The 22862-nt window shown below is 39.8% G+C and overlaps 1 protein-coding gene across 2 annotated transcripts in view; it reads right to left on the bottom strand.

Annotated features, from left to right (window-relative positions):
- nr6a1a (nuclear receptor subfamily 6, group A, member 1a) overlaps nt 1-22862 on the bottom strand; it is a 113852-nt gene that overhangs the window by 20812 nt on the left and 70178 nt on the right. Inside the window, exon 1 of one of the 2 annotated variants that reach the window (XM_031300850.2) lies at nt 7656-7993. The exons of the other annotated variant lie outside the window; for it this stretch is intronic. Coding sequence (XP_031156710.1) covers nt 7656-7671 — 16 coding nt within the window. The 5' untranslated portion in view covers nt 7672-7993. Of the gene's footprint in view, nt 1-7655; nt 7994-22862 lie in introns of those variants that run through there. 2 annotated transcript variants of the gene reach the window in all.

The raw sequence follows: 22862 nt of genomic DNA, 5'->3' as shown, positions 1-22862 counted from the left end.
GGCTATTAGTTGCCTTCACTCGGGCTTATTTGCCAAATCTATCACCCTGTCTTTCAAGTGCATGGCCACCATATAAAACGGGCTGATTCACACCTTCAACACACTTGATCTCACATTGTCACGTCCTATCACTCCTCCTCCTCCTGCCTGTAGATGACAGTTAAATATTCATGACATTTGCTCTAAGGGGTTTCACTTGGTAAAGGTTCCGTCTGCAGCATGTTTGACCCGGAGTTTGTGGCAGTCTGGTAAAATAGATAATATGTAACCAGTGGTGGAAGAAGTATTCAGATCCTTTACTTCGGTAAAAGTACTAATACTTCACTGTAAAAAATACTCTGTTACAAGTAAAAGTCCTAAATGTTACTTGAGTAAAAGCATGCAAGTATCATCAGGAATATGTACTAAAAGTAAAAGTAGCCGATGCAGAATAATCCTCAGATTTTAGGAACTGCAAACGATCCAAACAATTGGGTGTTTAATGGTCTAATATTTACTTGTATGCCCATACATTGTTTTGGTTTTATTTATAAAAAAACATCATATTTTATAAACTGCATGTCTTTTGTGTGCAAAAATCGTAATGTGTAAAGTAACTAGTAACTAAAGCTGTCAGATTAATGTAGTGGAGTAAAAAGTACAATATTTCTCTCTGAAATGTAGCGGAGTAGAAGTAGAAAGTGGCATGAAAAGAAAAGACTAGTAAAGTACCTCCACATTTGTACTTAAGTACAGTACTTGAGTAAATGTACTTAGTTACTGTACATTCCACCACTGTATGTAACCTAACTTTGCAGTAACAGATACAAAAACTAGACTCAGAATAAAATGGCCTTCCAAAATAAAAGCATGTGATAAAAGTAGCAAAAACACTGACATCCCGTGCAATTATTTTTTAAAGGGTCAGCTTACCCCAAGTTACTCAAACGCATATTGTTCTCACATATACCTAGCGGTAGGTTTGGAGATATCCACCTATGAGATTTCTGCCTCCACACCAATACAATGGAAGAGGAAATTGTTTTTTTTATTGTGGTGCATAAGGAAGGAAAAATTACACCTAACTGCGACTTTTGTTCCCCAGAAACAATGTACCAGTTACTATAGAAAATACCTTGCAAACCGTAGTTCCACTTGACTAACTGGAGCATTGTTTTAGACACATAGCTGTTTTTAAATGTTTTTTTTTTTTTTTTTTTGTTTATTCGCATCATCAATGAAATTCAGTTCATCTCTGTTGTAGTGGCAGTAGATATCTTAGAACAAAGTCTAAGTCTGAGACAGACATCTGAAAACATGGGACTAATTAAGGAATATGGGTGAATTACCCTTTACAACCAACTTGGGTGGTGTGCTGTGTAAACCATTTCATATGTCATATCTGATCTATAAAAACATTATTCATCAGATGTGTATTACAAGGGGTTACATGGTGCTTTACTAGAAGGTTATTACTAGAACTGATAGATGGAGGCAGCAGAGGCTTTACATGTTTTACTAGTCATGAAGAGTACTACTCAGCCTGTGAAAACAAATGTCTAATGTCTTCTGTGGCTGTAGAGGAACTTTGTTAAGTCTGAGAAAATAACAGTGACACGATAACATCATCAGGGTTATCTCAGCTTGGGCTTGGAGACTACATGCTGTAGCAGAGCCTGTGTTACAAACTGGGGATGTGGAATTTGAAAGACGTGGGCGGTTACCAGGCAGGAAGGGTCTAACAAAAGGATGCTATTAGTTGCATTGTGGGAAATGTAGGATGCAGAGTTTTTGTAAGCTTAAGGCCGCGTTTAGACCAAAGAAAGTGATCCGGCAATTCTTCACAGGGTTGTGCGGCGGTGTGTGGGGGTGTCACCAAATGGCCCATTTGTGTGACGTCCTGTTGTGTTGTTAAACGCCCTAATGCAGCACAAGTTAACTTAACTTCTTCACAATTGTTGTTTTTCCGTCAGATCGCTTATAGATCTCGACGTTTCCGACCGCATGTTCAGTGTTTGAAAAAAGTGACGGAGGGACTATGCTTTGTTGTTGCAGGAAACAGTACGCTGTTACACTAATTCCTGGTGGGTTCAGTGTTTGAAATCTTTGTTGAGGCAGCAATAGAGGCAGGAATGTTTCCCGTTTACTGTACGGCGCTCTCTCGTCTGATCGTCAGTGACATGATTGGTCATTGCAGAGAGACGTCAGGTTGCGTTTCTCCAAAAGTTGAATCCGTCTCAACTTTTTGCTGCTGTCATCAGCCTTGACTGGTAAATTCAATATGGACAATGAATTACAGCCGTTTCTGGCCTTCAAGATTCAAGATTTTTATTTGCCATTGGTGCATAGACAATACAGTCCAGACACATGGGAATTCTTGTTCAGGCTCTTTGAGTCAAGTAAAAAGAGTTAAGGGCAAAGAAAAGCACACCGACAAAAACAGAAAAAGATTATACAAGGTAAATAAATTAAAATAAGACAAAAAAAAGCTTTGATACTATACAAAAGAATCCTTGCTGTTGGCCCTACACTGAATACGCCAATGCCCAGTGAACGTGAATTGTCTGTGATATGCATTTTCAGGTGTGTTAGTATGGAGGGAGATTAGTTCTGAAACGGTGCTAATATGCTTGTGAGGATGGACATCGTTTTAATACGGCGGTTTAAAATAAAAAAAAACGTAGTAGTGTGGATGTAGGCTAAGCCTCCGTTGCTTCCATTTTGTCCATTTTATTTATCTGCTGTCTGTAAATCCTCCAACTTTACAGAAACGCAAAACTACATTGCTGAAGTACCCATTTAATGTATTTATTATTTTAACACTGGAATTGGATTATACATAGCTGATAGTGGATCCTGCTTACGTGTCCTACATGCTAGTGAAGTCTGTAAGCACTTAAGGTTGATTTGCATAGAAGATGACATTGTTAGGATTTTGATTGTTGCTAAATTCAGAGGTTACGGCTAAATAGTTGCAGCTGGCCAAACGTTCCCTCAATCAAGTACGAATTTTGAATGAGATTGGAACATTCTGCAATTTTGGTGCAAGCTTATTCACTCGCGGAAAGGCTGTTTTTGTTCAAATAACTTCTAAATGAAATATTTAGCTTGTGAATTTATCGCGAGGTCATAAAATTGCGGCGAAGATAAAGAGTTATAAAAGCAGTGCTTCATCTTGACCTCCACCCCATTTCTTGCTGTAGCTTGGGTGCAGAAAACCCCCGATGCTCTGTGTCACACACACACACACACACACACACACACACACACACACACACACACACACACTAAAGGCTGCATTGTTTCCCAGGGGTCAGCCTGGGTTTAGTTTCAAAATTCCAAACACAAACCAGGAAATGCAAGTCAAGCATTTTAACCCCCCTGTCACTGGCAAAGACAAACAGCGCTCCCGTTTCCCACTGCTCCCAAAATGTTCACTGTAACCCAGCTGATCGAGTGCATCACTCGTCATGTAAACTATGAGAAATGGTCTCTTCACACAGAGGAAAAGGGTATGAATGTAAAAGCTCAGCATGCTTTGAGGCTGAAATCAGTCGCGTGCTGTCTTGAGACTTTTTCCATGATCTCCTATGTGGAAAGTGCCCAGGTTTCCCCATCTCTTTGACCCTCTGTGAGCTGCATCATGCTGAGAACAGAGATGTATCGTGGGCCAAATCTCCCTATTGTCCACACCCGACGCACACAAAAGGCTGCTGGATAGTGTAAAGCAGCCTTTTGAGTGGCTGACAAGAGCAACAAGGCCTGCTGCTGAAGGGGTTTTCTCTTCAGGTTTTGTCTCGGGCTTTCCGTCACAATCACGCCCAGCTGAGACAGGGAGCGGGGGTTGGAGGAATCTGCAGTATTTTTCCGCTGCTGGCACCCTCCCTCCCTCCCTCCCAGCCTTTCTCCCCCCTTTCCCTTCCTCATATCTCTTCTCCTCCTATCTAACTTATCTCTCCTACCTAGGGGTGAATGAGGGGAGCAGCCGCCCCCCCCTTCCCCCATACTTGACTGGTATGTGCATGGACACCACACATCTAACACATTGTCAGGGGTTAAAAGCATCTGACTCAGATGCAGCATTCCTGGCAGCCCACGCTGTGATGTTAATCTTACATGCAACGTTCATGGAGTTGCAGATCGGGCTCGTTAACGAGACAATGGCGACCTGTTGACATTGCTGTCTTGATAATATACACCCAGGCTTAGAGGCTAAATCATTAGCATTGAGTAAAACCACAGCAAAGATAGGCTACATATTAATGTTATGCTAATATTTGTTGAATAATGTGGGGGAAAAGCCTCGGCTGTAGGAGTCTGGCTCACTGTCACAGCTTTGTTTGCATCTAATAAGATCATTTACATGTTTATTTTTTATTTTTTATTCCAAATAATGTATGTCTGCATGGGGAGAACTTTGGTGAAGATGCTTGTTACATTCCTAAATTTATGTGCACGAGTTACTCTTTTTTTTTTTTTTTTTTTTTTTTTTTTTAAAATCAATATTACTTCGAAATCAAAGCCCATATGGGTGCCGATACCCTACTGTGACAAACTTTTGTTTTTCTAAAAAAAAAGTTGAAGTGTAAGTTCTAAAATTTCCAATGATATAAATTAAAGTCTAAAACCCCTCAGGAACAATCTGATCAACACATAAGTAATGAATACAATAAATCTGACCCGACATTCAACGCCAAATTCGGTAGTTAACAGTTTTTGATACTCACTACACGACACATTACGGTCAATACCAAAGGAGTATTAAGATTCAATACCCAGCCCTTATTATTAAGCAAACATATATATATTTTCTTAAGTGAATCACAATAGGTTTTGACAATATTGTTTGGTAGTTTTCGCAACATCTTTTGACACGGTTTGTCGTTTTCAATATAGAAAACAAAGTGACTGAAGCGTCCAAAAACAGGAAATTGGCATTAGCCTAAACAATTTCCGTACAAGATGTTTTATGACTGATGTCAGTTCATTAACATCTGTCACTTTATAAACATAAGACTGGATTTACTTAAAACGTAGTAAAGAAAAATCACATGCTACTTAATGTTTTCGGTTATTTACTGTTAATTTGAAGAAGAAAAAAAAAAAAAAAGTAAATGGAGTTTGGTGTGTTGGACCAGATGAACAATCCTGGAAGAATAAAACATGCTTAGTACGCTTGAATGGGAACGCTGTTCAATTCAATTAGTGTTCTACGGTTAATGAAGTTTGTATGTTACTTTTTTTATCGATTGTGTCCATAACATTTTTGTGTAATACATAGCATACCAACATTTTATACTAACAAAGAAAGAGGACAAACTGTGGAAGTGATGCATGTTAGACTTAACTGGTCTAAGCCTGTGGCCAGTTCCTTCTTTCCTAATATTTGCAGAACATTAAAACCACTTAAAAAAAAAACAGCAGAAACTGGTTTTTTTTTTGGCCCTGAGCTCCTTTTTAATGCTGATATAAACCATGTGGTGACTTTTACAGCCCAGGCTTTGTGATACACACTCATATAAAAGTGTGGTTAATGAATGTTGAGTCTCTCCTACATTAACGGTGGGGGGGAGGGGGGAGGTACTTCCCAGAGACCTCAGAGCCAGCAGGATAAACTCCCACTGATATTTCCCATGCAGGACTGACCCAAACACTGTAAAAAGTCCACCGTTAAAATGTGGAGCTTGTTGTGGCTCAGCAGATCATCTGAGGCAGACATGTCCTTCCGTAACAATAAGCAAAAAGAAAAAAACAATGCGCAATGATTAATTCAATCCTGTGTGTGTGTGTGTGTGTGTGTGTGTGTGTGTGTGTGTGTGTGTGTGTGTGTGATTTTGTATATGTATGCACCTATAATATTTCTGTCCCTGTAAATTGTTCCCTTCAAATGGACTTAATACATTGTTAAAATGTGTGTGTGTGTGTTGGGGGGGGAGGGCAGTTGAAATAACACACCCTTAAATAGACAATGATCTGCAACATGATGGACTTGTGTGTGTGTGCATGGTGTTTGGTTAGACAAGGCTTTGTCTAATGGATACGTTTCAGTGAAATTAGGAAAAGGAAGAAGCATGCATGCACGGCTGGAATGAGCAGCCCCTGTCATTGGCTATTTATAGGCGTGCATTACAGAGTCACAGGAGTCGCTGACCTCCCCCATGGTTACTATTGATCTTCACACAGCTTCTGTTCCCCAGCACCTACATCCACATAAACAACTTATCATGCTCCCTTTCTCTCTCTTTCTCTCTGTCTGCCTTTTGTGCTTTGTTTCTGCTTCCCCCGAATGAATGCATCCTTTCCAAAAAAAATACAGAACAACATCAAAACAGTATAGGCCTTCCTGCAGAATGAAGGTGATGTGGTGAGTGTTAGCAGTAGTACGTGTGGAGTTAACCCTCCCTTAGCTGGAGCACAACCAACATGGCTGCTGGCAGAGGGATTAGCATGAGGGGGAGGGGGACCAATACAGCAACATAGTTCCTCCACATGCAACATTGCACGTCCTTGAAGGGAAAATATCGAATGAAGGACATTACTACCAGAAATTCTTTCATGGTCTTTAAAACTCCCCGAGTGGCGATTTCGTGTCGAGGATTAGCAAGTTATGACGAAAATGATTTGAGTGAACACTACAATCAATAAACTGCGAGATAAACGCTTATGTAAGGACATGCAGCAGTGATGAGCAGTCCAGGACACTTTGCTTTGCCATGTGGACTATATATCTTAAAAGAGTGAGAGAGGGTCACGTTCCAAATTCCTGGAATACAAGGGGAGGACCGGGGGTGGGTGCTTGTAGTGCGAAAACTGCCAAAGGAAGGTTATTTTATTCAAGTACTTTAGATAATAACAACCAAATGAAGTGAAAAATTAACAGATGAGCCAAAAGCAATTTGGGTTGAGGGTCATAAACAACGTTCAGGGAAAAAAACTACACCATGGCTCAAAACAGCATGGAAGTAAAAAACAAAGAAAGAAGCGTAACAAAAAGGGCAATAAATAGCAATATGTGAAAGTACTCTCAGTTCAGGGCTAGTGGTGACTGGCCAGCAGAGGGATCATATCAACACTGTACAAACCCACAGGCACATACCAAAGATCAATACACATGGAGGCGCACCGAGATACGTCATAACACACACATAAACATAGCACTTGAAGGCATCGATCACAACGAACCCTGTGAAAAGCTGGAATATCTTTCAGCTCATTAGCCATGGCCTGAGAATCATTAACAACGCTCTGCAGAAAGGGCTAATCCCATCAAATGTAGCGCAAATCTAAAAGCAATGTAGCATCTGTTTACCCAAACTGTAGCGAGGATCTAGAGCACAGCAGATACCGGAACTAATTAGGCTTTTTCTTTTCTTTTTTTTTTACATTCATTTATAGTAATTCCAAGGCAATATAATTCTCAAATATATTGCAGAAACCGGTTGGATATGGATCTATGTTTGACGGACTAGCAATATACTAATGTGACATATAAATACATAACAGGAACTAGCCTCCCTAATCAAACAAACAAACAAAAAAGGTATACAACAGACTATTACATTCTCTCGGCTTAATTACAAACAACTCTCTTCTCCCATGCACACGTAATTATGGTGAGTTTAAGTACGACCCATTTAAAAAATAAATAAAAGCAATAGCCTTCTCTGCTGGCTTACCTTCCCATGTATCCATTTCATGCTTCTCCCAGTCTGCCTGGACCCCATTCAAGCTCGGACTTAGGCTAAGAAAAAGCCACTGGGCCTGGTCGCTTCATGACTCTCTGTTCTTTCTCTGCCTCTGTTCTCTCTCTCTCTCTCTCTCCCAGCAACCTCTTTCCTCAACAGCCTGTCCCTCTCTGACCAAAGCCAGAGTGGAGCAACACCACTGGTCACTTTACTGCCCGGTCACATGACCGCAGAGTTCAAGCCCCGGGGTCACAGCTTGGTTTGAGGTCCAATGACAGCTAGGGGTTATCTGAGTGGAACTGATAGTCCTATTTTCGCTGCCGTTCAACAATACTATACTCCCCAGCCGGCACTCCCAGCCCTCGCCCAAATTAGCCTGCCCTCCCCTCGACCAATGCCTCTGGCACTTCTGAGTGGGACCAAAGTGCACTGCTAAGCATAAACACAGGTTCAAGCTGACAAGACACACAAACATTAACTAATTGAAGCACTTAGTGCACAAGGCAAGAAGAGTAAAGCTGGTTTCTCCGCTTGCTTGGTTACAAGCTGGGGGCTGCTCGATTATGAAAAGAAATTCATCATAATCACAATTGTTTTGGTCAATATTTAAATCACGATTACTCGTTGTCTTTTTGGAAAGATATCGCAATTATTGAACTTAAAAAAAACAGTTAAACAAATCAACAGTGAAAACACCTTGATCTGTGGAATTTCCCTTCATACGTTTGCCGTTTAAAACTTTTGTTTTCATTCAGAACACAAGACAAAATAACAGTCAACTTGCAAAACGTAATGTGCAAAATAACCGTTTTACGATTAATCTGTTTTTGGTATCGTAATCACGATTAACATTGAGAGTAATTGCACAGCCCTATTACAAACTGAGCGGAGTGGAAAGCAAAAGGAGCAGAGGGCCAATGAGATGGAGGCCAACAGAAACGCTGAGGTGGATGCTCTTCCTCAGATACATTCCTCCATAAAGGATGAACATTGCATTCAGATATTCCCAGCCAAACGTGGGTGTGCTCTTGTGGTCCAACATGGACACTGCCTGGACAATGTTTTCAATCAACAGGAACTACTATTCTCCATCAGCAAATGTAATGTCAAGGATATTTCTGAAAACATGCTGGCAGTTACTAATTGTAAGTGCAACTTTACATCATAAATGTGTACTTCTTTTGATCACATTGATGTTTCATGGATTTCGGGTCATGTAATGCAAGTAACCAAACATATTGGAAGGATAATGATGTGGTCCAAGGTATAGATTTAGCAGACTTATTTCATATACTAGTGCTGAAATAATGTGATGACCAGTCATTTAGTCATTCTTTTAATTAGTTAAATAATTAATTCATTGGGAATCCTGGTGGAGGGGTCTAAATTGGAAGGTGTTACAGTAACTGTTACTTTTGGCAGCAACTAGTACGCCAACGCATTATCTTTTAAATAAGTAATTAAATTACGGTTACCGAAAGGATTGTTTCTTGGTTATTATCTCCCCCATCTGCCAGACGTAAGTCTGGAAGGGATCATGCGTTTGGTCGTGTGTATTGTATCTGCTTGTTGGGTGTCTGTCTGCCTGCAGCTAATCTTGCATATGCTACTACTGGACCCTAACTTAGCTTCTTATTTTTTTTGTGCACATTTCTGTATGCTCCAGGTCCTCTACTCTTGTGGCGATTCCCTTTTCTTTTTTTTATTAAACCAAACCTTTATTGACTGCTCTGTTTTATACAGTCATTGGACTGAGACGTTTACAAAGGCATTCAGCGTAGCTACGTTAATTCCCAAACACATGTTGCCGTGTCATGTTGACCAAAACGTCGGCCAGTGTATTACCACCACCACCATAAGTGATGAGTAAACTGATAATAGGTATTTTAGCAGCTGGCTGACATTATTGACAATACACACAGACACAAGACTAAAGGCATGATGCCGGCGTATAACAACAGAAGCCTACTGAAATGAGAGCTACAGGCACATTATCAATGGCAGCATTTCAAAGTAGACACTTAAAAAGTAACTAAAAAGTTACAGTAAGGCATTACTCGATTTGGCGGAAGTAATCAGTAAAGGTATTTAGTTATTTTTTTTAATAAGGTAATAAATGACTATATTTCAGTAACTAGCACTATTAGGTATTAGGTATGGTATTTAAATGCAGTGTCCCTGGTTCGATTCTGGGCAGGACTTTCATTGCAGGTCACCCCTCTCTATCCAAATGCTTTGTGTCCATTTTTCTTATGATAAAATACATTCTAAAAAGGCTAATAAATAATGTTTTAAAATTTTTTAAAAAGCAATTCACAGAAGCAATTATTGCTTTGATCAGAATCAATAAGATTATGGGTTCTCCATTGACATGCTTTGCTGCTTTCCCCTGTTTTATATCTAAAAACTTTTGTTTTTTTCCCGTTTGTTAAACAAAATGGGCAATGTGAAGACATCACTTTAGGTGCATTTGATTAAAAAAAAATTAATAGTTTATCTAATAATGAGAATAACTGGCGTTATTGGCGATTGCAGGCTTATTTCTATTTTTCAAAGATACATTTACTCACCCCAACATATTTTGAACATGAATATACACAACAAACAATGTTAAAAGGTGAAGTACGAACCTGTGCATCTTACAAAATCTAGGGTTGGGTATTGAACCCCAATACATTTTTAGTACTGACCGAAATGGGTCTTTGGCACAGACACATCGATCAAAAACTGTCAAGTGCTGAATGCATTCCATGTCTGGTAAGTATCTAGTTGACTTATTCTTTGATCAGACAGTTCAATCAAGACGTTGCCAATTTAAGATTAGATTCTATCAAGAAAAAGTTCTTCGTGCTTCTTTTGGTATTTTTTCCCCATTTTGTTTATAATGCAGTAAGTAAGTAAGACAACAAAATATGTGTGGCTATCACATTGGCAATACTATTGGAAAAAGCATACAAACAAACAATTCCAGCCCGTACAAACACTAGGTTGCAGAAATCCTACAGTTTCCTACTTGCACCTTTGACTTGAACGGCCATCCAATTTAAAATTAACACATTGAGCTTCACATTTTCTGACATGATTCTGCCCATATTTTGGTGTTGTGGTAACCAGCCTTAAGCCTGTAAGAGCATCTTACCATCCAGTGGGTTCTCTTCCTTCATCCCCTCCAGCGTCCTGGTTAGGGGGCCATAGTGAGAAGCATCCAGTGTCCCTAAACTCTACTGCACAACCTGATGCTCTGTGTACCCAGCAGCCACTTCTCTACCTGATCCTCACCTCGCATTACAGTGGACAAGCCTGTCTCGAGTCTCCCAGCCCACCCTCTCCACAGCTCCACCCTACTAACACCACTTGTTCACTCTCACAACAGCAACCCCCCCCCCGGGCCCAACCCCTGATGAGAATGCTAATGACCCGGCTGCATTAAGTCACATATAAGAAGCTTTTCACATTCAAAACACAACAGAGAGAGAGAGAGATAGATAGATAGATAGAGATTGGCATGTGAATGCATACAGTCAGAGAGAGAACAGAGCCATTCCGCTGGGCTCGGGAGGATTCACAGAAAACAGCAGCTGAGCTGGTAAGCAGGTAGAAATATGAGGACACGTGTATCCTGTTGGTGTGATCAAAGGCAGTCTCGCTGTCTCCCAGGTTACTTTACACTAATACCATAAGAGTCTACTGCCATATGTCACTGTGTCAAAGGCAGGGGAGGCTTATAGGAAGGACCCAGCCAAGGTGTTGTAATTGCATACGTGTTTACATGCAGATTTTGAGCATTAATATTCTTTACAGTTCACCATGAGTTAATGGCCTGGGGAATACCGGAGAGTAAACTGATCTAAACCTACTCTACACATGCAGATTTTCAGAGAAGTTCTTCAAGCTGACATAAATGTTAACTCCAGAAATTCTCATAGTTTAACCAGCTTTTTAATTTCCCCATTACATTCCTGGTATTATTCAAAAGGTTATTGTAAGTAAACCCAGCAGGAAATACACTTTTCTTGACATTTATTTGAATGCAAACAATAAAAAAATTGCTCCATACCAACAGATTCAGGAGCAGGCTTTGTTGACATATTTTCAGTCCGAATGACATAACATTGCTTGTCGATAGTAATAGGAAGTCAAACCAGAGCCTTGCGCGGGGGTGGGAGGGAGGGAGTGTGAGTGTGAGTGTGTGTGTGTGTGTGTGTGTGTGTGTGTGTGTGTGTGTGTGTGTGTGTGTGTGTAGGGGGGGGCATTGCTGCCATATGTCACCCTTGACCTTAGCACCTTTCCTCCCATGCGGCGAAGATGAACGGCATAATCAACCATGTTGCCTTTAACCTTGAAGTCAATTGGAGCCGGTGTGGCGCTGAGCCTCCGCTGGTTATCTGCCGTCATATGGAGAGAGGCGCTACCTAAAGACTGAGCCCGAGGCTGGGGGGGGGGTTGGGGGACCCCTCAGGCCCCTCAGGGCATGTAGGATATAGTGCTGCTACACCCGTCGGACACAATGCTAATACTAATACCACATATTCTACTTCACATCGGACAGGCTCTCTAATCTCTCTTATCTTTAGTTTTCTATACTGTTAGGTTTTACCTTATATTTGCATTTTTTTTTAGAATGTATTACTGTATTGTAAATATGACTCGTCTTTCTTTATATTATTTGTACATATAACTTATCTTTTTATTTCTTACATTACTTATCTTTTTTTGTATATGTTTCTTATCTTTTATATTATAGTGTCCATATTGCACCGGGTCAGAGAGAAACATATTTTCCATTACTCTGTGTGTCAGACGCATATTGCAGAATTGACATTAAAGTTGAATTGACTTGCAATGACATTGGTATATATCATTTTTGCTGAATAAAAAGCATTTTTGATTATTTTCGATGTCGGTTTTTGATACTGTGTCCATACATGAGTGATCACTTTAATTTCAATTTGTTTAACTAGTGCAGGTTCTTCACCTCAGGTGTTCTCTTGATTTGTGGGCCTTTGGGGAGCCTGTACTGTATGTGCACATGCAGCAAGAAAAAACAGGCAATCATTTAATACATGCAGTTCCAATTTTTAGTTAGATTGCAGTTAATCCCACTCATTTATGTGTGAATGTGATTTACTAATTAAAATCCTACACCACAACCTGACCCTACTTTAGATATCTTTGTAAGTGATGCTTCACAATCAAAAAACATTTGAAAGAAAACCCTACACCACAGTAGAACTGTCCGAGAGTTTGATTCCAAAATAAAAGTGCAGCCCATAAAAAAAAAAAAAAAAAAAAAGGGTCATCTATATTTTCCAAAAAATAAATCATACATTTAGAACATCACACACAATGATCAATATTAAACTAACTTTAGAAAGCTACTTCTGCTGTTAAAAGACCTGGCGAATAGAAACTGTTGAGCTATCTACGCAACTTTGGACAAATGAATAATTAAACTTCATTTGACACTGACGTTAAAAGACAAACTCCTAAAGCATGTTGTTGTATCCATCGGACATGAAAAGTGTATTTAAAGTGAAAGTTAAATTAGCCTCAGGCAGCCGGAGGGTTAGGTTTGGCTTTCCTGCTCCTGACAAACAGGCAGCAAAGCCCTTTTAAACAAGCCCAATGTGTTAGCTTAAATGCTAATTTGATACAATGTCAGCCCGAATGAGCTGTTTTGTGACTTGGGTTTCTGCATTTCCCTAAACATTAGAGTAACAAAAGGGCACTTCTTTTGTTTGAGTTCCCCTCCCCCCTCTGCACACTGTCACATAGGCCAAACCTCTCCACTCTCCAAACAAACAAAGAGCTTGAAGAAAAACCGGAATAGGCCACACTGCCTTTAGCTCTCCTCCAAATTTATACAAACATGTACAGTAGGATTTCCCAAGGATTTAAAGTCAAGTATTTGTGAATACAGAACAATTGGCCGTTCCTATTAGAAGAAAGGATGATAAGTGTTGTTAAAGCACTTCAAGACCTTCACCATCTCTCTGCAGACAGAACATATATTGTCCCGCTGCCTCTATTGAATACACTTACAAGAGCCAACAAGAGATATGAATCCTCCATTGACTGTTAAAAAAAAAAGAAGAAAAGAAGGTATAAGTTAATGGAGGTCCCTCCTTTTCGGTTTATTCCAGAGCTTCGGGGCGTCGGCCTGCTAAAACCTGAAAACCAGCTGCCTCGCCCTGCCTAAAGGCCAGCAAGACACAAAAAAAAGTTGCTCTGAAAGACAAGTCCTTTAAATAGGAGGAACAAAAGTTCCTCAAATTCTTTTCTCTGGCAAAACCTTTGGACTTCTGTTACTGATACATAAGACCACATGAAGCGTGTGGTTTTCATGAGTATGAGTATTTTGTTGCCACGCACCAAGTAGAAAGACAAAATAACGGTGCTTTGTGGCTTACTACATGTATTCAATAAACACTCTACTAACATCACTGGGTCTTTGTCAGGATACATGCATGCATACTGTAAAGATGACCCAACTAAGTTTACAGATGATGCTCAAATAATCAACAGCTGGGGGACGCTCTATAAAAAGGGGTCTTCTGCATTTTTTAGACCAAGGACCCCTTAGCTGTAAGAGAGACGCAGCAGAGACCCCCTTACTACATACTTACTACATTATGCATCATGTTTTAATGTTAAAATGTGGCATAGGGAATCCTCTAAACTTAGCTAGGCCAGTATCATCACATCAATGTTGTGTACATTAAAAAAAAAAAAGAGTTATCTTTACTAATAATATGTTGGATTTAGGTCAATGTATATTTTTAGCAACTTTGAGTACCCCCTATTGAGGATCTCTGCTTTACAACAAAGTCAAGGCGTACAGCATACCTTCCATCTTAAAATATCAAATTTCTATACTGCTAATTTCAACTTTTTCCCTGTGGGAATCGATTAGGTTTGCTATTTTCTTTAAAGAGTCTTTAAAGAAGAAGAAGAAATATTGTTTATCTCCGTTTTTTTATGAAAATGTGTTAATGTTGTTATAGAGTAAAAGAAGCTGATAGAGAATAGAATTATTGGTATCACTTTTTGTATCAGTTATATTAACTAGGGGGCACCAAGATTAACCTAAAGTCTCATAAGTTGATTAAAAGATAAAAAGGAAAACAATATTTGTATATAGCCGGGATTCTCAACTGGTCTCACCCTGTGACCCACATTTCCCCATGGTCATTAAGTCGCGACCCACTTTGATAGAAGTCAAACCAAGCAAATTTATTTTTCAAAAATAGCCTTTTTTTTACATAAACGCACATATTTACATGTGCAAAGTGCAATTCAGAGAACATTAATAAGAAACTCAGGAGGAACATGACAACTGCATGGACAAAAGTGACTTAAATATATTAAATAACAAAACTGCAGAAAATAATTACAAATTATCTTGCCTCCGAACATCAACACAAATGATGGTTACCACGGCTACGGTGCTAGACTGCTGCATGGCTCCGAATGCTGCAGGGCTCTGACACATGACTGTCCAAATATTTTTTTTTTCCAAAATAAAAACAAGTCAAAAATCAGACGCACATTAAATAGTCATATTTATTTATTGACCAGCTGTCGACCCACCCAAAACGGGTCCACGACCCACCAGTTGAGAATCACTGGCATATAGGACTGTTTGTGATGAGTCACTTCAGAGGCTGCTGTTTGTACGGGAGCTGACCTCAGGGTTTGGGTCTCGCCCACTCCTGCAGATTAGATTTACAATGATCCACCTTACATTCCCCGGATGCATTTGATTTTCGGAGGCCTGGTGACCAGCAGATCAATGCAGCTGTTCTCTGCCTGAACTTCCAAAGGGCATATAAAACCGAGGTGACCTGGCCACCGTCTTGGGAGTTAATGACCACTAAAACAGCCACTCACAGGAGCAGTCCTCAATAGCCATTCATCACGCCTTTAATTATCCTGACAGGGAGGAATTATAAATAGAAGGCATTGATGTTAATGTCTGAAAAGGTGCATCTATCTATTCACGCTGTAGTGCTAGCCAAATGGTTGTCAGCGTTGGTGTGCCTACCTGTTCCGACATTATAAGAAAGCTTATTTATCGATAAACAGTATGTGCTAGATGACAGTCTCAGAAAATTATACAGGCTTTAGTGCACATTGATCTTAGCTCTGTCAGGTTCGCATCTAGACTGTGGAGACAATGGCGCTCATGTTTGTATATTACACGTGAAGATTGCTGACCTTGTTTTTAAATTATATGAATTGTACTTTTATAATATTTATTGCTATATTATTGTATATATTGGATCTTTTTTTACTGTACTATGGACCTTCCATTGTGTCCTGATAAATCAATCAATCAAATAAATCTATCTATCTATCTATCAATCAATCAATCAATCAATCAATCAATCAATCTATCCATCTTCTCAAAATCAAGCAAAGAAATATCTGTGTATTAACAGTTGTATGTCTGTGTATTTTAACATAAATTGTCCATTTTGGGCATTTTTTTAAGTGCCGTTTGTCGGGGGTGGGGGAAGGGGGGGGATTTCAAATTTTTTTGACACCTTTTACAACGTTTTTGTTGCTTTTTATGACATTTTGGAAGTTTTTATTTAACGTTTTCAGAAGTTCACTAACCGAGCAGCTTTTGAGCAGAGAATTTTGAATAACAGAAATGTAGTTATACTGTCAACGCACATCATTTGTTTTTTTAAATTCTGGTGCAAAGTCCGAGTAATTAGCTGCCAGAACTTTTTCTGTTACTTTACGGATTTATTTTTAAGTCTATCAATGACGAAACATATTTTCCAGTTAAAACCATAATTGCTGACGCTCACCTTCTTTTCTCACATCTAGTGGATGCTCTAAATTTTCAATCAAATTTTTCGTCATTTTTACCATGTATTAGAGGGAAAATATTATACAATACTATTGACTATTATGCAATCCAAGTAGAGTAAAAGTAAACAATGACAACACAATAGGTTGTAACTTTAATTTAATTGCTGTTTGCCAACATACTGTATGTAAAGGGTTTACTGGATTAACTTGTTTTGGGGCCATAGGGCGAAACTTTGCTGTTGGGCCACTGTTGACTACCTACACCCCACTACTGCCTTCTGTGTATTATGTATGCATCCTGTCACATCCAAATCCCCATAAAGGGAATAGTTTGACATTTTGAGAAATATGATAATTCTTTTCCTTGGAATGCCCGCTAAGGCTGCGCTCAGACCCACATCACCTCTGCATTAAAACGATGCAGGGGCTACGTTGCTTCAGGTACCGATGAAAACATGAAATTCAATCCAGGAAGTCCAGTTGCAATAACAGATCAATACATTTGAGGGCTTCTCTAAAACACCAAAACACAGCACAGCGGTTGATAATACTCAGACACAGTTTTTACAACTGGAAAATGACCACGGCAGCAATTGTTTTTTTCTTTTCTTCGTTGCAACAATCGCAATGGTAAACAGTAGAAATATGGCGTTCACGTTACAAAGTAATCTACCCGGATTGTGCGTTTGCATTTATACGATTGGCCACAGCAGCCTGCTGGATGATGTCACGTTGCATTTCAGCATAAATTGAGCCAGGCTAAAAAAAAATTGCCAGGCAACACTGAGTTGTTTTTGGAGCCTCCTGTGTTGGCCCCGGACTGGGCTGACATACCGGCTCATTTCGAAAAGAATGAAGCTGGTCTGAACGTGGCTTTATTGATCTTCTCAATCCAACTCCCAGCAAGAAAGTCAAAGGGCCCTATTTTAACGATCTAAGCGCACGGCGTGAAGCGCCTGGTGCAGGTCCGTTTAGGGCGTGTACAAATCCACTTTTGCTAGTTTAACGGCGGAAAAATGGGTCTGTGCGCCAGGCGCATGGTTCAAAAGGGTTGTACTTAGTGTCTTCATTAATCATAGGTGTGTTTTGGGCGGACGATATAAACCAATCAGAGCGTCATCTCCCAGTCCCTTTAAAAAGCCAGGCTTGTTTGTACCTTGGCGCATTGCTATTATGATGGCGGATTTGCTAAGCAAGAAGGAGAGATTTTCAGGAGAAGAAACTGATCTGCTCGTGCGTGAAGTGAAAGCGCACGAACAGATCATATAACACTGTAATATTTTTATTTTTAATCTTGCATGTTTGTGTGCTGCTGCGCTTCCCTGTGTGTGTAACAAGCATCATGTGCGTGCCCTGTGCACGAGCCTAGGCGCATTTTACTAATGCGCTGTTAAAATAGCAATGAAATGCTAGGTTATTGACTTTAGACCAGGTTTTTGTTGGTCAATGGCATGATCACTTTCCGCTGCCTCAAGATCGCCATACGCCAAGAATGCACCTGAACATACCTCCCTGTAAGACCAGCACGCCCATGGGTGCACAGATGGGCGCAGGTGCATTTGCTATTTAAACAACATGGGCGCTGGACGGGAAATTGACAACGCTCTTAAACTTCAAAGACACTTGCGTCAGGCTTTGCACTGCGCTGCGCCGGGTGCAAGATAGGGCCCTAAAAGTGTATTTCCCAAAAAGTAGTTCTCTAAGTAACGTGCACACAGCAACTTGCACTAAATGCAGAGTCTTTTTTGTTTTCGTTTCTCTGAATAAAAGCCTAGTTTTATCAGTTCATTCGCTATTCATCAACTATTTCACCCCTTTCTAAAAACAAGTCTCGTTGCTGCACCTTGTGGGGAAAGTGGACCCTGTGGTTCTCCTAGAGTGGACTTATTTTCATATGATTGTTGAATGTAGGTACAATTAATTGTTTTCGCAGTTGTACAACTTATTTTGTATTAAAACTAAATCACAGAAATTGTGAAAATAACTTTCCTGGAATTGATTGCAGGGAGAACAGTGGGCCAAATCAGCATAGGGGGGGTGGGGGGGTGGGGTCAAAGGTTAACCCATGCCTTTGTCACAAGACTGTAAAGCAGGAGAAATCCCTCCTCCTCTCCTCAGTTTTTACAATGGGGGTTCAAGCATCGCTCAATACAGACCTCACTGTTACAGATCCTCAGCAGCAACATACTGTTGGACCAAATGGTTTGCCAACTAAATGCAATCAAGCTCAGACAAAAATGAAGATGCCTTCAAACTAGGGCTGGGCAATGTATCGATATTATATCGACATCCACATACGAGGCCAGATATCGTCTTAGATTTTGGATATCGTAATATGACACAAGTGTCGTCTTTTCCTGGTTTTAAATGCTGCATTACAGTAAAGTGATGCCATTCTGTGAACTTACCAGACTTACTAGCTGTGGAATTATTATTTGCCTTTACCCACTTAGTCATTATATTCACATTATTGGTGATTAAAAAAAGCCCACTCAGTTGACATTTTTAAATCTAGATTGAAAAACCACCTCCACTCATTAGAATACAGCCATCCATAACACACCGTCCTTTCAGTGTCCTTCACAAACTTTTTCCACTTATTGTCTTATGTTGCTGGTTTTGTATTGCTTATTACTACTGCTTTAAGCATGCGATATCTCCGCAATACCGACGCTGATGTATTTGGTCAAAAATATTGTGAAATAGGATTTTAAAATGAACGATTCATCGGTTACATGCTGAAATCTTATCAGAATAAAAACATACCAGTCATACACAAATTACTTTTACATGCCAGTGATGTTGATAGGTGTCCAACGTAGTGAGGAAAGTTGAGTGGGTCCCAGTCCTTAACTAACTTATTTCACTATCCTCCCGGAGCCGTCCTGAAATACAATCTAAGCCGTTTTTCTACACTATCATGAGTTGAAATCATTCAGAGTGACCTTTAACATAAACAAAACCTCATGCAAAGGATTAGGCCTAAATGATTAATCATCAACCTTTTCATTTAAATCAATCTGAAAAGATTAGATTAGAAACTGAAGGTTTAAGGCAACGGATGAAATAAAAATAAAACGGCTTTCAAGGAGCAGAGAACTTTCAACTGTATAAGATCCTGATAAAACATTTGAATAGGTCCTCTCTGTCTGAAGAGTACAAATGCCCCTCTCCTTACTAAATAAATAATAATAAAATAATAAATAAACCCAAATCACATGTACTGATTCATCATACTGATGTAGCTTTAACTGTATTTTAAGCCATTGTGCCATTGATTGACTTGCGAATAGACATGGGCCGGTGACCGGTTTCAAGGTATACCGCCGGTTTGAAAAAGTCACGGTTTCAAAAGCACTTTGTTTTTTTACCCAGACATTTTAAGATAATATATTTTAAAGCTGTAATTGCTAGGGGTTGGAATCACCAGAGGCCCCACGATACGATATTATGACGTTACTTATGTCACGATACGATATTATTGCGATTTTAAAACATATACAGTATCTCACAAAAGTGAGTACACCCCTCACATTTTAGTAAATATTTCATTATATCTTTTAATGGGACAACACTGGCCTTGAATGAAATAACTGGCCTTTAATAATAAAAATCTGCCTGCCTCTATGGGAATTTAACATAGGGGTGTACTCACTTTTGTTGCCAGTGGTTTAGACATTAATGGCTGTGTGTTGTTATTTTGAGGGGACAGCACATTTACACTGTTATACAAGCTGTACACTTAATACTTTACATTGTAGCAAAGTGTAATTTCTTCAGTGTTGTCTCATTAAAAGATATAATGAAATATTTACTAAAATGTGAGGGGTATACTCACTTTTGTGAGATACTGTATATTCTGCCATATATTTCAATTCATTACCTTTTTTCCCCAACTTCAAATTATGTCCCCAAAGCGAAACTTTGTCAAACATCAGTTTTGTCTGAAGAAAAATGTCTCTGGTTTGTTCATTCTAGTACCAAAAGGTAAAATTATCATGTGCAATTTATATAATGAAAGATCGATACTTTGGCGTCCGTGTATCAATACAGTATTGCCACAGAAAAATATCGCGATACATTGCTGCGTCGTTTCCCACCCCTAGTAATTGCAATATCGCTATACCGTGAAACCATGATATTTCTGCAGATGGTTATCATATCGTCAGACTCTCAAACTGCCCCATGCCTACATGTAAAAAAGGTGTCATGAACGCAGCCAAGGGTGTAGCTTTTGTTTCAACTCTTGGGGGGGGGGGGACACACATTATAAATGGTGTTGGGGGTCTATAACATTTTGAGTGTCAAACAATTTCCTGCATTTGGGGGAATTTGTATGCATCAATTTAGCATGAAAATGTCTTTATTTATGTAAAGAGAAGTATTATTCTCCTGTATTATTTCTTTCTGCATATTCAAAACATCACCACGTGTTTCGGAATGTTTTTTTTTTTAGGAATCATGTTCATCTCAACAACAAATCTGTTGGAGAATGAGACCTTGTTAGAATCATAAGCTCCAAAGTTTAAAGCGTCTTTATTTTTCTCGCCGTAACACAAGTAAACACAATTCATGTTTTCCAACCATGTTTTGAGCCCCCTGAACACCCTCTTCTAAATATTGGTTGGGGGGGGCACACATATCCCCTGCATCTACACCTATGAACGCAGCACCATCATGATAAGAAGGTGCTGCAGGGTGTTTATGGGCTAGGGCAGCGCCGTGCTTCCCCACCAGAGGGCGGTATCATACAAACATGGGCCCCCCTGTGAGCTTTCTGTCAGCAGACAAAGAGCAACAGAAGTCAGCAGCATGAGCTGACTTGGTCACTCACAAATACCAACAGGCTGATCAAAGCGGAGCAATGTGCGAGCTGAGAGGCAGCGGAGCAGCCATTATAAGCTCTAGATGTGGGCCAGCAGCTTTAATGATGATGGAGGGTGCTGAGGGGGCTCCGACTCCTAATCGTCTTATCTGCTGCCAAACAAACCAACACCACCTTTGATGTTGCGTGGTTTCGGTTCACAGAAGTGGTTTCAGCGACGGCTGACTATTCTGGATTAAACTACCGTTTTTTTGCTCCAGTATATGGCTTTTGTTACAAAACAAGAGACAGAAAATGGCTCTCTATGACATAGAGGTCTAGCTCGGTGCCGCATATTTGTAAGGCTAGCTGTACAATTATTCAAAAAAGGTGGTTAAAACTCCTCACTGTGATCAAACAAATGCAGGCAAGCCCAAACAAAAACCACTACAATCAGGTTTAAGAGGTAGCTTCACAGCGGAGACCCCACCCCAAACCTCATGTACCCAACTGATATGAAGCCTCAACACCAGATGTACATTATATATGTTACAGCAATGTAGGGCTGAAGCCAATGAGCCCGCTCGTGATAAAAAATCCATTGTTAGAAAATATAAGTTAGAAATATTCTTCACAGGAGCTAAAACTATTGGCTATTGATGGTAAATAATTAAGCATCATCTCTACTTTTGCACTATACGGATGGAAAAATTGCAGCATTGAACCACTTCAATTATGAGTAACAAAAATGAAAAGCATGACATAATATCTGCAGTGAAATATTGTGTTGGATATAAGTGCTAAAGGATTTTTCTTGTATAGGCATACTTTGTGCAAGGATTGTTAATTTGATTGTTAATTAATGTTCCAACTTTCATACTTTTAAAGCAGCCATATTATGCTCATTTTCAGGTTCATAATTGTATTTTAAGGTTGTACCAGAATAGGTTTACATGGTTTAATTTTCAAAAAACACCATATTTGTGTTGTACTGCAGTGCTCTCTCTCACTGCTGCAGATCCTCTTTTCAGCTGGTCTCTGTTTTAGCTACAGAGTGAGACTTCTTTTCTTCTTCTGCACTATCTTTGATTGCACTGCACATGCCCAGTAGCTCAGATGTAGATCATGTCAGCTAGCTAGCTCCATAGACAGTAAAAGAAAGGCTGTTTCTACAACTTTGGTCAGTTACAAGGCAGGATTAGCTGGGAGACTTCTAAATGAGGGCGCACATGGAAATAGTTCTTTTGTAGATTATGGTGAACTTGTGTGTGTTGTAGCAGTGCTTTGCTACTGAGAACAAGGTAGCATGCTAGCGTTAGCATGCTAACGCTACGAGCTAATGGTTGCGGTTAGCCTGCTCGTTTCGGCTTGTGACATCACAAGTCGTGCCGATTTTGAACAGCTCACCCAGAGACTGAAGGCAGGACACATTCAGAAACCGTATCTCACTCTAAACAGCATGGATGGATTTTTTTCAAAGTTTGTATGTGTGTGGAAGCACCAGAGACACAACATAACACCCCAAATCCCAGAAAAAGTGATTTTTTCATAATATGGGCACTTTAATGTGT

The sequence above is a fragment of the Sander lucioperca genome, chromosome 2 (assembly GCF_008315115.2).
Source record: "Sander lucioperca isolate FBNREF2018 chromosome 2, SLUC_FBN_1.2, whole genome shotgun sequence".
In the NCBI taxonomy this organism is placed as follows: domain Eukaryota; kingdom Metazoa; phylum Chordata; class Actinopteri; order Perciformes; family Percidae; genus Sander; species Sander lucioperca.
Note: the sequence above shows the minus strand (reverse complement) of the source record. Positions and strands in the feature narration are given on the sequence as shown.